Below are 15,192 nucleotides of genomic sequence, written 5' to 3'. Positions count from 1 at the left end.
CGCCATTTCTGAAAGCAGAAAACAGTTTGGTGTCCGATGAGGTAAGCATATTTAAGGGGGGACGCACATTTCAGATCGCAATAAATAATCAAAAATTGATTTTTTTTTTTAAATCATTGTATTCGTTCGTATGCCTTGTTTTCTATGTTGTCTCAAAGATCCATTTGTGAAATACGTCTCGAAGCAGCCTTAAAAAATTGTTTCTCGAACTGCGGTGGCACTGCATATCAGGGAAATGCTAAAAAATTCGCCCTTTTTTATCGTTCTAGTTTTCTGACTGGATAACTCTTGTGGAGCAGGTTTTTATAACAACTGTTTTGCCTAATTTGACCTCGTTTGTTTTTTTGTAGTCTCAGAACTCCACTGTATGCGATGACAGTCTTGGATTTTCATTTTAATGGATTGCAGATTTTTAGTGTGACATCTTGTTTACAGTTTAGACATTTCTATGCCAACTGCTTTGTAAGAAATGAAAAGAAAAAAATTTTGTTATGGAAAAAAAGAAAATCTAGAGCATTGTCATCACCTTTAGCATGCATTGAGAAATGCAGTGAATGTTGGACCAGTCTTTCGTCGCATTTGTTTGAGCCTGCAGGCTTTCCACACAGTGTAGAAGGGGTAAAAATTGTAGAAAAAGGTTCTTCAGGTATAAGTCTGCAATTTTATGGCTCTATGTTTGAAAGCGTTAATAACATGCGGAAGTGTTTTTATCCTGATCCACCAAAAAAAAATAAAGTTCACGTTGAAAGTCGCGTCCCCCCTTAATTATCGAGCACGTCTCTTATTCTTCCGTCTCGGCGTTCTGTGGTAAAGATGGTAAGCTGCCATGAAAAGCTTGGAATGTGAGATGCATCAGTCTGACTGCTTTGTAAGCTTCTTTTTCTCATAGTGGTGGGGCAGACACGTGTGGGCAGTATTAGGTCCCTGCCTTGAACCCTGTGATGTGTTGAATCCTCAGGCAGTCTTCGTTACCTCTTGAGCCAGGTGTTATTAGCCCCGAAGACTTCAAGTAAGTGCCGCTATGCTCATACACTGCAAGAGCACACGTGCATCGGTAGTCTTAGAGAGCCCGCTCCGCACCTGGGCATTCGTGCACCTTTAACGACTGCACAGTGGGGCATTTGCGCAAACGAGTTCAGTTTAAGAAGAAGCTGACTGGTTTTTTCGCAGTCGGTTTGCGCCATTGCATGGGTGGTCAGCTTGACCGGGGCACTCCTTGGTTCATGGCCCTGTGTCAGGCCATTCAAGCACAGGGATTCACAGTCACATTGGAGAGGCATTGCAAAACTGATGGGCTGGCTTTGGTCAGAGCCGACACTGTTGGGATTTGTGCCACGTTCACTCTTCATCAAAGCAGCTGACTGCCTGCCATGGGGGGCCGGTGTACACGGCAGGACGTCTCAATGCAGCCCGCACTATTGTCTTTCTGTGAAGGAACCCTTTGGGCACAGAATCGGGAAGGTGGCGGTCTCAGTCAACTTTCGCCTTATTTAGATCCTTGGCGATGCGTAAAGTGTATGCAGTTCTTTACACGAAGGCATATACTCAGATATGCATGCAGATATCTGAGTGTCTTTGAACATTATAAGCAGCTAGGCACAAAATGAGGGTAGTTAATGGGCCTTTCTAGATGTGCGCAACAGTAGTGCGTGCTTGATTGCAAGTAGCGGTGTGCACTTCGCACTGTCTTCTCCGGCAAGGGCTGCATGCATGGTTGAATGACTGCGGGTTCATTCTTTGTGCCAGTGAAGTGGGAAATGCTTTCAGGCGCTGGACACACTGTCTTCTAGCTACGAGGGTGCTAACACACTGTGCATTTAGTAAAGAGCCCCGCGCACTTTCTCTCTTAGTCTGAACATGAAAGGAAACTTTGGGGAGAAGCATGCTGCCTACCTACCGTAGAGTTTCTTACTATTACCTAGAGGGAAAGCTGGCAGCCCGTCTGTGGGAGTTTGCATGGCGACCCCTCGAGACCACTTCAGCCACCATGGGCACTCAAAGCATCATGGGGCGGTGAGCTACTTGTTGCGGAACTGCAACTTTTGGACCAAAAAATAATAGAAAAATAAAGCTGTTTGATAGCTACAAACGTCCTAACATTCAATATTTTGTCTAATGATTGCAACAAACGAGCAGAAAAGCATTTAAGTGCAAAGTTTGCCCAAAATAAGAGACGACTCGCTCTCCTATTGGCCAAGTAGTGAACACTATAAAAACTGTAAGAAGAAGAAGAGGACGTCTCCGCGGTGCCGCACTTCGTCGTCATCGCTGGTGGTTCCGGCGCGAGGCTCGTGCTGGAGTGGCTTCCTTCGGCTGGTTCTGCCGTCTTGCTACGACCTGACCGCTGCGTTCGTTGGTCGCCGTGACCCACTAATAAATCCACTGTTCACTTGGTGGAGGTGCGGGGTGGAGGTGCGGGGTCAAGAAAAAGGATGGGTCTATACGCTTCTGCGTGGATTATCGACGCCTCAACAAAATCACACGTCGGGATGTGTATCCACTCCCACGCATTGACGATGCATTGGACTGTTTGCAAGGCGCCGAATTCTTTTCTTCGCTTGACCTACGCTCCGGTTATTGGCAAGTTCCCATGGCTCCAGCTGATCGCCCAAAGACCGCTTTCATCACTCCAGATGGGCTTTACGAATTCAACGTAATGCCATTCGGCCTTTGTAACGCACCAGCAACATTTGAGCGAATGATGGACAACGTGCTGCGTGGCTTCAAATGGAAGACCTGTCTTTGTTATCTGGACGACATCGTGGTTTTCTCTCCTGATTTTCCCACCCATCTGCATCGTCTCCGCCAGGTGCTGACCTGCCTTGCTCGCGCCGGCCTTCAACTGAACCTCAAAAAATGTCACTTCGGCGCCCGCCAACTCACCATCCTCGGCCACGTCGTGTGTAAAGATGGGGTCCTCCCTGATCCTGAGAAGCTACGCGCCGTTGCTGACTTCCCGAAACCGGCCTCTCTCAAAGAGCTGCGCAGCTTCGTAGGCCTATGTTCCTACTTTCGTCGTTTTGTACGTAATTTTGCTACAATCATCGCCCCACTAACAAAGCTCATGAATGGACCCGCTAACTTGTCCTCTTGGACACCGGCCTGCGACGAGGCCTTCGCGAAGCTCCGCAAAGTTTTGACATCACCGCCCATACTTCGTCATTACGATCCCGATGCTCCAACGGAACTCCACACTGATGCCAGTGGTGTCGGCCTCGGTGCGGTACTCGCCCAGCGCAAGCATGGTTTTTCTGAATACGTCGTCGCTTATGCCAGCCGCGCCCTCACGACAGCAGAGTCAAACTACTCCGTTACCGAAAAAGAGTGTTTGGCGATCATCTGGGCGATCACCAAGTTCCGTCCTTACCTGTACGGACGCAGGTTCGACGTTGTAACAGACCACCACGCCCTCTGTTGGCTCGCTACGCTCAAAGATCCGTCGGGCCGTCTCGGACGCTGGGCCTTGCGCCTTCAGGAATATGATATCCGTGTTGTATACCGCTCGGGCCGCAAGCATTCTGACGCCGACGCTCTCTCTCGGTCGCCGGTGTCCCTGCCTGCCGTTCCCACACCAGACCCTCCCCTGACCGCTCTCACAGTCTCAGATATGCCTTCCGAGCAGCGCCGAGATCCTTGGATTTCTGCCCTGTTCAACGTCATCAATGCCCCTACCATGGCTGCATATCCGCGATCTCTCCGCCGCCAAGCTTCTCATTTCTCCGTCCGGGATGGTCTCCTTTATCGCCGAAACTACAACTCTGACGGCAGAAAATGGTTACTGGTTATCCCACGCCATCTCCGCTCCGACGTTTGTGCCCATCATCACACTGACCCGCAAAGTGCTCACGCTGGTGTCCTCAAAACATATCACCGACTTCGTCAGCGCTACTACTGGCGTGGAATGTACGATTTTGTCCGCCGCTACATTCGATCGTGTGATGCCTGTCAGCAACGAAAGGATTCACCTTGTCGCTCGGCCGGACCCCTGCAGCCTTTACCATGCCCTGCTCGCCCCTTTGACCGCATCGGCATCGACCTTTATGGCCCACTTCCCTGCACTCCGGAAGGTAACCGATGGATAATCGTCGCCGTCGATCACCTGACCCGTTATGCCGAGACAGCCGCCCTTCCCACGGCCACAGCTCGTGACGTCGCTTATTTTATTCTGCACCACTTCGTCCTCCGTCACGGCGCACCTCGGGAGCTGCTCAGTGACAGGGGCCGCGTATTTTTGTCCGAGGTAGTTCAAGAGCTCCTCTCAGCATGTCAAATCATACACCGTGCGACTACTGCCTACCATCCGCAAACAAACGGCCTCACGGAGCGTTTCAATCGCACTCTGGGCGACATGCTCGCAATGTACGTTTCGTCTGACCATTCCAACTGGGATCAGGTACTTCCGTTTGTGACTTTTGCCTATAATACCGCCCATCAAGCGACGACAGGTTTCTCCCCTTTCTTCCTCTTATACGGCCGTGAACCATCCTGTACCATCGACACCATTTTACCCTACCGACCAGATCCGTCTGAATACACAACTATCTCCGACCTTGCTGACAAGGCTGAAGAGTGCCGTCAGCTGGCCCGCACCTTTACTTCCGACACACAAGGATACCGCAAAGACGTGCACGACAATGCCAGGCCTGCTCCGACGTTCTCCACTGACTGTCTCGTTTGGCTTTGGGTTCCTGCCGACACCAAGTTCTCCATCAAGTACCATGGCCCTTATCGCGTCATTCAACGCACGTCTCCTGTCAACTACCTCATTGAGCCAGTTACACCTTCCTCGGACCACCGCCGCCGTGGTCGCGAGGTCGTCCACGTTAGTCGCCTCAAACCATATTACAACCCGCCTGTCGTTTCTTCGCCGTAAGTCGCCAGGATGGCTATTCCTTCTCGCCGGGGCCATTGTAAGAAGAAGAAGAGGACGTCTCCGCGGTGCCGCACTTCGTCGTCATCGCTGGTGGTTCCGGCGCGAGGCTCGTGCTGGAGCGGCTTCCTTCGGCTGGTTCTGCCGTCTTGCTACGACCTGACCGCTGCGTTCGTTGGTCGCCGTGACCCACTAATAAATCCACTGTTCAAAACTAATATTGCGTAATTAACAGTAGCACTTTTAAAAGTAAATATGTTTTCAAAAAAAATGTTGTTGCTTAAACACTATAAGAGGTTTTTAGTGGCATTTCATAAAAGTGAACCCTCTTATTGGCGTCGTGTGTCGTCGCGTTTTCACTACTATGGGTTTTGCACACTGCGTTCGCGCGAAAGTCGTCTGCGCACACACGGACAACGTTTTTGGAATGAAGCATCTTAGTAATGACACTCCGTGTTCCTGAAAAACTACGACTGTTCCACAACAAGTAGCTCACCGCCCCATGATGCTTTGAGCGTCCATGGTGGCTGAAGTGCAGCGCCGCCAGCTTTCCCTCTAGGTAATAGTAAGAAACTCTATGCTACCTACAACCTACTAGGGGAGGATTTACGAGGGGCGGTGGTGGGGAGGCGATTTCGGGCTCAAGTTGGTAGCCTTGTTCAGACTTTTGGTCAGGGAACTGCTTCTGAGTTTTGCGGCAAAACATGTCGATGGTAACTGCCCAACTTTTTGGTTGTCATTTTTAACTGGATGCCCTTGTTGCTATTGTGGGGGGATCTTGTGTGAGGCCCTACATTGTATCATCTTGCTGCAGTTTCCTCGTAATACATGCCAGTACAGAACAGTTCAGGTTTTACTTCACTGTGATATAAAGTGCGCATGGCACAACTTATTAGCTGAACAGTGCAGAAGTGAGGCTGAGTTCTGCTATTTGAGAACTGTTGCATCATAGCAAATGCATTTTTCTCATGCAAGAGATACAACAAGTGAAGTTGCTGTGCTTTTAAACAGCTGTGTCAGCAGTCTGATGGGGGCACTTCACTGCGTTGTGCGCAGTGATGATTCTAAATGTGTCCGATTAACTAAAATATGGCTTCTAAATAAACCATGAGCTTTTCATTTCCTCACACCACTTAGTCCATGAGTTATTCCCATTGTGATACTCCTTGCAAGTTGTTATCCGGGGGAATGCGGTTATTTTTGCCAACTCTGTCCATAACTTTTCAGAAGTATTGTCTTCTCAGATAGGTGTAGCCAATTTTCAAAATTACTGCTTGACCTTGTGATTACTGAGGACTCTGTAATTAGACCTTGTAGTCATTTTTTCCAGTTGTCAGTAATGGTGAATGCACGGCAGTTTTTTTTTTTTCTTTTTTGTACCGTCCATGAAATTAATTGGAGGCATGGTGATTTTGTACTTGGTAGGAACCCATGGACTCCTTTTTACTCTGCCATAGCCATTTTTCTTTGGGCGGGGAAAGGCTTTGAGATGCGGGCCATCTGTGTCTTCGTGTGGGTTTGGCTTGTGATGTACCGCAGCAGCAGCATTTGTTCTCTCTCTTTGTTCTAGAACGTGCTTTCCGACATGTGAGATGTTTTAAAACTTGAGAAAATTTTTTGTGTTTAGATCGTCCTGTCAGGCATCACAAAGGAAGGTTGAGTGGTATCATTTTTTTTTGTATTTTTGGAAACCAAAGCTCTTTACTGGTCAGCTGATGAGCAGTTGCTACCATTTTGCTGATAATCAAAAATAGATAAAAATTTATCATTCATGTGTATCTTCCCACATAGCTTTGAAACACAATATAGAATAGAATGAAGGGGAACAAAAAAAAAGATAACAGCTTAAATTTTCAGTAGTGTTATGCTGTTCAGGCAGTTGATGTAGTAGAGTAGCATTGCCTGGGATCCCATGGGTTCATCTGTTCTAAGCCTGGTGTTGGCCACAGATTCACGCTTTTGCATTGTGAGACGAAACTTGGTAATTCAGTTGCTACGTTTCAGCTTACACTACTCGTTCATTGGCTGGTCTGAGAAAGAAAATTTGAGTGTAAGTGCATAGTATTGAAGCAAGATTGAACAAGTAACAAGGGCTGTAAAGGCAGTGGTGGAAGCAAGAGTTTCAAGCTTATGTTCAGTTTGAATTGTCACCAAGTAAAAAAAAAAATTCATTTGTCAGTCTCGAAAGCACAGTTGCAATCATTCAGCTTCCAATAGTTCCAGTAGTTTTTTGTTCTGGCTGGGTAAGAGCTTTTGTATCAAAAGTTTATCCTGGAAGAAAGGAATGCATGAAATCAACTTGTATATGCTGTTGTGTGCTTGTTAAGGGGCAAGCTTTTCAGGAGTTGGATTTCATGCACCTTGCATGAGCTGGCATATCGTATTCAGTGTGAGGGTGCTATGGAAGTTACCAATGGGATTTCACTCCAGTAGTCTGCCGTTTTGAGGTCACACTAGTACAGAAGGCTTTGAACTGTGCTTGTTCATGAATCAGTGAGAAGCCGTGGTAATCAGCATGAACAGGAAATGCCACCAGGGTAATGGAGAATTCCAGCTGCATTACAGAGACAGGCGAGTGAGGGAAGATGAAGTCATAAATTTTTGCTGTCAGGCGTAATGGTGCTAGCATTTCATGAAATGATCTGAACAGTAAGCTAAATCACGGTGTTGGTATTCCATACGCAGTGTTCCGTGAATACAGCTATGAGAGCCTTGTTTGGGGCAGGCACCAAATGTAGATGACAAACTTCGTGCAGCGTGTAAATGGTGCAGTCTACAGCCTTATTGTGGAAGTCTGCTTCTCTTGTTTACGACATCGTAAGGCTTGCTCCACAATGAGTCTGCATCACCACGTATATACTCTGCACTCTTGGGCATTGGACGTCATGTTCAAACTGCATGCACATATGTTGCAGCTCTGGCCATCCTTGACTGTTGCATCTTCTGCATGACTTTGCTGTGCTTTTGGTGTAACAGAAATGCCAACACGTGTTTTGCGTGTCTATTTTGTCCATGGCTTGTACGTACAGCAGACTTGGTCTACGCCAGCTCAGTGAGCGTGCTTTGTCACGTACAAGTTCTGGTTTGCCAGTGCTGCGCTGCATTCATTGTCATGAGTTTCTACCGCATGGTTCTTCTGTGTGTCATATATGTAGATGCCGCATTGAAGGTTAATTAAGCTAATTGAAAGGGGGAAACCCTTGTGCATGGTTTTCTGGGACCTCCCTACAGAAAGGTTCCATATGAGCCGCTCGTATGGAATTATGGGAATAACATATGGAAATATGTACATGGAAATCTATATGTTTTCTGTATAAAGTCTACATACATTCTACATAATTTCTATGCAATTTCTATACAGTGTACATGACATCATATGGAGTCTGTAAGTTTCTATACGTGTTTCCATATAGTCTATACTGACTCCATATGCACCATACTGACTCTATAAAATTTCTCTGGAAATGTATGGAATTATAGAACTCGTCATATAGAAACTTTCAGTGGGCCTTGCTTTGAACTGAGTAATAATGCGTAACTCGAGGGTAACTCCGGAGGTTCCCGTTTGTGGGCAGCTGAGGCACAGGGCAGAATGAGCAGCTTTACCTTTTCCCAGCCCCGGCTGTGTAAAGTTTCCAGTTCGGCATAGTAAAGTAAAGTTTCCGGTTCGGCATAGTTGAGGGGGTGCTACGCCCGTGGCAGTGCTTGCCAGAGAGAGTGGTGTTGCCTGACCGGTGTGCCCTGTGGATTCCCCGCCCCTGCCTCCTCAGGCCCGATGGAATCGGCACCGTCACCGTCGAGGAGAAGGACATGTTTGCTCAGGTCAGGGAGCGCCTGCGCATTCTGCTGGAGCACCAGATTACACACTTCCGGTGAGTCGCTTCCAAGCAGCAGAGGGTGACGTGTACAGGTGCCATCAGAAGTAAATATAAGGCAATATTAACGAAAAAATTTAATCATCCCCCCCCCCAATTCATGCATCCTTGAATACATATATGCAGCCTAATTGTGATTGTGCAAAGTGCACTGGGCTCCAACAAGCACGGACCATTATGCTTTAGATTTACAGAAATTTAATTTTTTTGACAATGTTGCCTTCCATTTACTTTTGACGGCGAGGGTACGTGCATCGCTGTGAAAGTCATAGAGTCCTGTATGACTTTGTGAAAGTGCATGATTAAAGTGAAGCAGGTTTAAAATGAATGAATTATCATTTTTTATTCTTAGATGCATTGGGCTTACTGTTATTTCTATATTGCTCCATGTTTATCCCATATTAGCTTATTCTTATTCCATATTACTCGACATTGTTCGTCTGTTGACTGGGCTGCATTCTTTTCCTATTCCCTGCCTACAATGATTGGCTGAGCTTGTAAAGTGACCAACCCAGTGAGGCGGTGGTTCCGGGTTCAAGTGCTAAGACCATTGCGAATTCTTCGCCATCTGCAAAGACTGCAAAAAAGCCGCATAACTTGAATTTAAAGGAATGGTAATCGTTCGTTCATTTCTCTGGACAGCACCAAGAAGTTGATCATCGGGATGCCTTGGCACAAGGATGCTTGCAAGTGATGTCATTGTTGCCTTGTCAAATGAATGCATCTCAAGGCGTATTGGGACTTAACAGCTTGAAGCACTGATGTCAGCCAGCCGCGTACAGTTGAGAGTTGTGCAGGGCGGTGCCTCATATGCACTCCACCGGACAGGAATACGCAAAAGTAAAAACTTGATGCTGGCGAGCAAACAGTCGAGTGCATCAAGTAATAAAGGAGGTAGCTACACAGGGCATGCAGGAGAGGCTCCTGGTGTCACAGAATGTAAAGTTCTCAATTACCCGTCCAGCCCTTACGTTGTGTCACATCGAGAATAAAATTGATTTTGTACGAGAGAATTCAGTGCCAGGCAAGTTGGCGGGCTTGCATGATTTGCGAACTGCCTCCCATACCAAGACAAGTGACACATTGGGTCAGGGCTTGCACTGTCATTCTTTGCCTTCTTAATGTGGCTATCCGGTATAGCCTCACCACAATCCTGTGGTTACGTGTTTCTGTGCATGCCATTCTGTGATGCACCTTGCAAACTACGTTTGAGGGAGTTCTCTAGAATTGAAATAACGCAGCAATGACAGTAGGCGTTCAAATTATATTTGACACGATGACAAGTAGATTTGGGAGCTTCTCCGTCGTGTAGGCATTGCTGCCTTCTCCAAATTCTTCCGCTTCATTGCGTCATCTTTGTGTGTGTCAGACAACAAAGCTTGTAGATGAGGTTTTTGCATGAGCATTCATCGCTGCGCATGCATCCACATAGCAGAGGTGCGCACCTGTTCACAGTTAGGAGGAAAGGTTATGCCACGGGGTCTTGGGATCTCTGCTGTCATGCTTTTCTTCGTCACAAGCCCTTTTTATTGTGACATTTTGTACGTTATATTTATGAGGGGTACTGTCATGGATCAAGCTCCATCTTGAGCAGAACAGGCATTTTGGCCTTAAGATTTTCAGAGGCACAGGTGGAAGAAGAAAGACTAGATGAGCGCTGCACTCACAACTCAAGCTTTTAGTGAAACACGCAATGTTCAAATGCGGCTTAATGTTCTAAGAAAAAAGTATCCATGCATAGCATTCAAGACTTGTGGCAGTTATCTAAAAATGCAAGCTCGCACTCGCACAAATTCGTGAAAGCTTGGCTTGTGCTGTTGTCTTTTTCCTTATTGAATGAGAGCTCTATTGCAGAATGATGAGCTGTGATTATGAGCCCTCCTTTTGTGGTGCCCCTTGCTGAATCCACATTTTTGTTCGAAAGAAGTGTCAGTGAAAAAACTGCCAGTATGTGTGGTTCCTAGAGCACTGGGATTCCAGTGGTCAAATTGGCCACACACTTACAATGTTAAGCAAAGTGTAGCAAGCTGAACATCAGAATAAAGCTCCACTGTTCATGTCACCATTGTTTGGCCTGCACTGTGTGTGCCAACATCCCCTGTCCTTCGATTACTATTCAGCTCCGCAGTTTCAGTGGATGTGCATCAACTAACTCTTTTCTTTTGTTACTAAACCAAGCTACAGAGAACAGTGAAAGACTGCTAGTGGAAATGCTGTTTGAGAGTTTAGTTAAGGGAAAGTACCATGGTGGATGGTTTCTCGAGTGGGAGCACAGAAGCGTTGCTGTGCTGCCAGTTTTGTCTGTGCTCTTGCATGGGGTACTTCTGCGTCCCGTGGTTGACCCCTGCCTGTCCTGTTGGCTGTGCGCAGGTACTGCTTCCCTTTTGGGAGGCCCGAAGGAGCCCTCAAGGCTACCCTGTCCCTGCTGGAAAGGGTGAGGCACTCTCTCCCTCTCTCTCTCTCTCTCTCTCTCTCTCTCTCTCTCTCTCTCTCTCGAGGCTCCTGGCATTCTTCACTTCTTCACACTTCTATTTCTTTTTAACCAGAGAGAGTTGTACAAACAGAGGGGGACACTGATGAGCAGCATTTCCACGAAGGCACACATTTGCATTTTGGAGATGTATAAATTGAGCACCACACCAAGGAAAAAGCCACGTTCTTTCTTCACTATAATTGACGCTCTCACAAAGGCTTTTTTTATGTTTCTAATGGTTTTTGTGTAGGTCCTGACTAGAGACCGGATTTTAGGCAAATGCCTATTTTTTTTTCAACGCTTCGTAGGCGCACCATTTTTACTTATGAGCACGAATTAGGTGTTGACAATATGCTTAATACTCTTTTTATAGTGCCTATAAATGCCTATTTTGGGTGTCAGTGGCTATAAATGCCTATTTCCGACTTCGGTGCTTAAAAATGCTCTATTTTACAGAAAATGGGCCTGAAATACACTGTGGTTTTTCTTTCAGATTCTGTTTGCTTTCGAATCCATTTCAGTTTTGTGTAGAACACACACGTGGCAACATTAGATGACCTCGTCAGTTGGCTGTGGTGAACACTGCACCTACGCCAGCTGCGTACACAATACCAACCACGTCAGCCGAAAATATCGAAGCAACCTTTTTCCTATTTTCTGTCATTTTATCGTGGCAGTTTGTTGATGACTTTGGCTGTTAAAGTGGTAGTTGACCAGATGGCACCACATTTCGGAAAGTATACGGAGTAAGTTGTAGGTTCGTCCAAATAATTCCCAGTTGGTTCCAATTGAAACCAGATGTAAAATGTTCCATAAACCTGCTGGAAACAGTTTAACTGATTAGAATTTCCACCTGAGTAACCTGCCTTATTTTCGTTCCTTGTGCCCCAGCTGCATGCCATCTTCATCAAATGGCATTTGGCGGTAATCTTGTTTGTTGGAGCAGGCCACACTAACAGCTGGCAGTCGTGCGTGCATACAAAAACGCATTCGTGCACTCAAACCATAGAGTAAATGACTCAAACAATGTTTTAATGCTTGCATGATGGTCACTCTTCCGGCCACTCTTCAGGACAACCTCCAAGGAGACCTCGCGTACTTGTGCGCTAACTTCACTTTTCTTGCTAGCACTATAAAAAAAATGGAATGGGGGGGTGTAATGCTCACTACCAACATTGGAATAATTGAGAATGTGCAGCAACGAATTGCTGCTCTTTCTCACGGAGAAGTTGCCGAGAAAATCCGCGCAAAGTTGCAGTCCGTCTTGGACAGAAACGAGGGGTTCTCAGTCCTCAAGCAAATTTCTGGAGTACTTACCGGTGAACATTCTATGATACCGAACAGTGTAAAGCCATCAAATGTTCCTAAGTAAAAGCTCGCTCCTGTAACATCCGTTGATGTTGAGCGTTCCTTTTCAGCATACAAGCTTGTTCTTACTGATAAGAGGCATAAATTTGAGTCCATCAGCCTGGAGATGGTGCTTGTCTGCTACTGCTTCTATAGCTTTAACAGTGATTTCTAGATGGATGATGTTTATTTTACCATGGATCCTCGTGGATGTACGTAGACCCGTGCAGAACTATGATTCTTTTCGGCATATTCCGCATCAAGCAGCACTGTGTGTAACAATTTCTGGCATCTCGTATCTATGGTTTCCAGACCCTTCTGATGGCAAGCACCATTTGATAGTCGCGTGGCTTTAGACACATGAAGCCACAAGCTATAGAACACTGTTTACACATATGACAACATATTTATTAATGTTGAAGCATCGTGTATGCCTGCAATAAATAAGTTCAATTCCTGTGTGAGCGAAGACTGAACTCATTTGTCAGATGCTTTGAATTGACAATGTTTCTATCAATTTCTAAATACATGGCCTCCTGTTAAGGTGTTCATTGTTTCTACTTTTGTACACGACAAGCGAATTGTTTGTTTCGAGGTATACCAAAGTGTTTTAAAAGGATTGGTAACCGTCCCTTTTGCTCTACTGAAGCTTGTGTATTGTGCGAAAAGTTGCGTGACAGCCTTAAAAGAAACGGCTTCTAATGTTCGCACCTTGCTTAACGTCCCAAATCATTCCTGCTGTGTTTTTGTTTTATTTTACGGCAGATATTGCGCGCTAATGTTCGGAACTGTGTGCACTTTTGATAAAGCTTATAGTGCCTATTTTTCTCTGTTAGGTGCCTAAAATGAAATTTTAGCCGCCTATTTATGGCACCTCAAACGTGCTTTTTAGTGCCTAAAAATCCGGCCTCTAGTCATGACGAAGATAGTAGATTAATGAGAATAATGAGTTGAGTACGCTTATGTAGAATACTCTACAGAAAGTGTGTACAGTTATCTGTCTTGTTTTCTTTTCCCTGCATTTGTGCTAATTTAAGTTTTTAAGCCGTGTGTCAGCATTGACATTTTGCTGGTGTCCAGAGCAATTCCTTGAAACTGTGACATGTGCTTTCAGAACTGCAATCAGTAAATGGACACTGGAGCTCTCTGTGTTGGGGGTGGTGGAGAGGACAGTGGCAGTGCTTTTTTAGTGTGAAAGCATTTCTAGCCACACTCCCTGGGTTTCAGCTGCGTTTGTGTGTGTGAAGCTTCTGAGCAGCAAGTGTAACTGGATCACTGGGTCAACGGACACCTCAATTACGCTGTGAGAAGGGGTTGGTGTCCAGCCACAAATTGAGGCAGCTATGCGCCTTTCGTTTTCTCAAGAGCAGTGGAAGGTTTAGATGTTGATTTTGAGGAAAGGAAATGCGCATGACTGGCTCCCTGGGTCAGTGGACACCTCAATCGCGCTTTGAGGTATGTGGTGGTGGTGCACACATGCAGAAGACCATGCTTTCACACAATATTCTGTGCTTAGCAATGGCTAAACCGCCAGCTATTTTTTCTTTTCCACTTGCTCCACTTTACACAGTTGCGTCTGTTGGCTGTGGCATTAATTTTATGACTGTGCCTCAGCTGAACAGGACTGACACCGTTTAAGTGCGCAAGACCTGGCAAGTGGGCACTGCTCGTGAGGGTTCTGAAATACCGTGTGTGCCACTGTGGAATTGTTGCTAATTCAGTTTCATTCAGCCGATTGGAGAATGAGCGACAGCCCAAAGCAAGGTAAAGACAAGAAAGGCGGCCTGCAAAGCTGCTGGCTAAAATTCAATGACATCTGCAAAGCATTCGTGCCACGGGTAGTGTGCTTTACCAACATACAGTGGGCAGTTCTTCTGTGCTGCCATACATCAGAACATCGTCGATATACTTCGTCAATAACCCTGTCAATGAGGCAACACAAGATGATGAGCAACTGTGCCCTATGCCCTTTTAACCTTGCCGAGTGAGGAGTGGTGGTCGTTGGGTGTATGTGTGCAGGTGTTGATGAAGGACGTGATGACTCCGGCACCTCCCGAGGAGGTGCGTGCCATCATTAAAAAGTGCCTGGAGAATGCGGCCCTCGTCAACTATACCCGCATCTCGGAGCAGGCCAAGCTCCAAGGTGAGAAGGGCCAAAAGCCTCTTACACGGATGGCACTGCGCGGGGATATTTTGTCACACTAATTAAGCGGGTTACACAATAGCTACAGCTCAGTGGAAAGGAGGAAACCTGCATCGCAATAAGAGCAAAGAACATTTGTGCCATGCCAGTTGTAGTCAGGTGTTCAGATTGCAGCAGGCAGTGGAAAACCACATTAGTGCGTGTGGCATGTAGCTGGTGTAGTGACGTGCAGTTGTGGTAGCACACCTTCGTTGCATATAGTTTAATAGTTTAACTTGGTAAATCATTGCTAGTTAGCACATCTTACTACCTGCACGTCTTGCTACGTGCTAACCTGCTAGTTAGCACGTCTTAGCTATAATCTGATGTAGTACACCACTGTCAATGCTATGCCAAAAAAAGCACTTTTCTAACTCGGGAAGCCTATTTTTAAAAATTGTGTCGAGTCTTCAGTGAAACACTGTGTGCATGGCAGCTGCATATG

The 15,192-nt window shown here is 46.3% G+C and overlaps 1 protein-coding gene across 12 annotated transcripts in view; it reads left to right on the top strand.

Moving 5' to 3' along the window:
* Window positions 1-15,192, top strand: part of Cadps (calcium-dependent secretion activator 1) — a 146,348-nt gene that overhangs the window by 61,829 nt on the left and 69,327 nt on the right. For 8 of the 12 annotated variants that reach the window (XM_089553387.1, XM_089553396.1, XM_089553392.1 and 5 more), the window contains 4 exons: window positions 959-1,009; window positions 8,641-8,742; window positions 11,116-11,179; window positions 14,585-14,708. In XM_089553387.1, the coding sequence (XP_089409513.1) occupies window positions 959-1,009; window positions 8,641-8,742; window positions 11,116-11,179; window positions 14,585-14,708 (341 nt within the window). The remainder of the gene's footprint in view (window positions 1-958; window positions 1,010-8,640; window positions 8,743-11,115; window positions 11,180-14,584; window positions 14,709-15,192) is intronic. The other 4 variants (XM_089553395.1, XM_089553398.1, XM_089553393.1 and 1 more) reach the window with 1 other exon arrangement.

This window comes from Amblyomma mixtum, chromosome 7 (genome assembly GCF_055824585.1).
Source record: "Amblyomma mixtum isolate Tamu chromosome 7, ASM5582458v1, whole genome shotgun sequence".
NCBI lineage: Eukaryota > Metazoa > Arthropoda > Arachnida > Ixodida > Ixodidae > Amblyomma > Amblyomma mixtum.
This window is presented reverse-complemented; position numbering and strand designations above follow the sequence as displayed.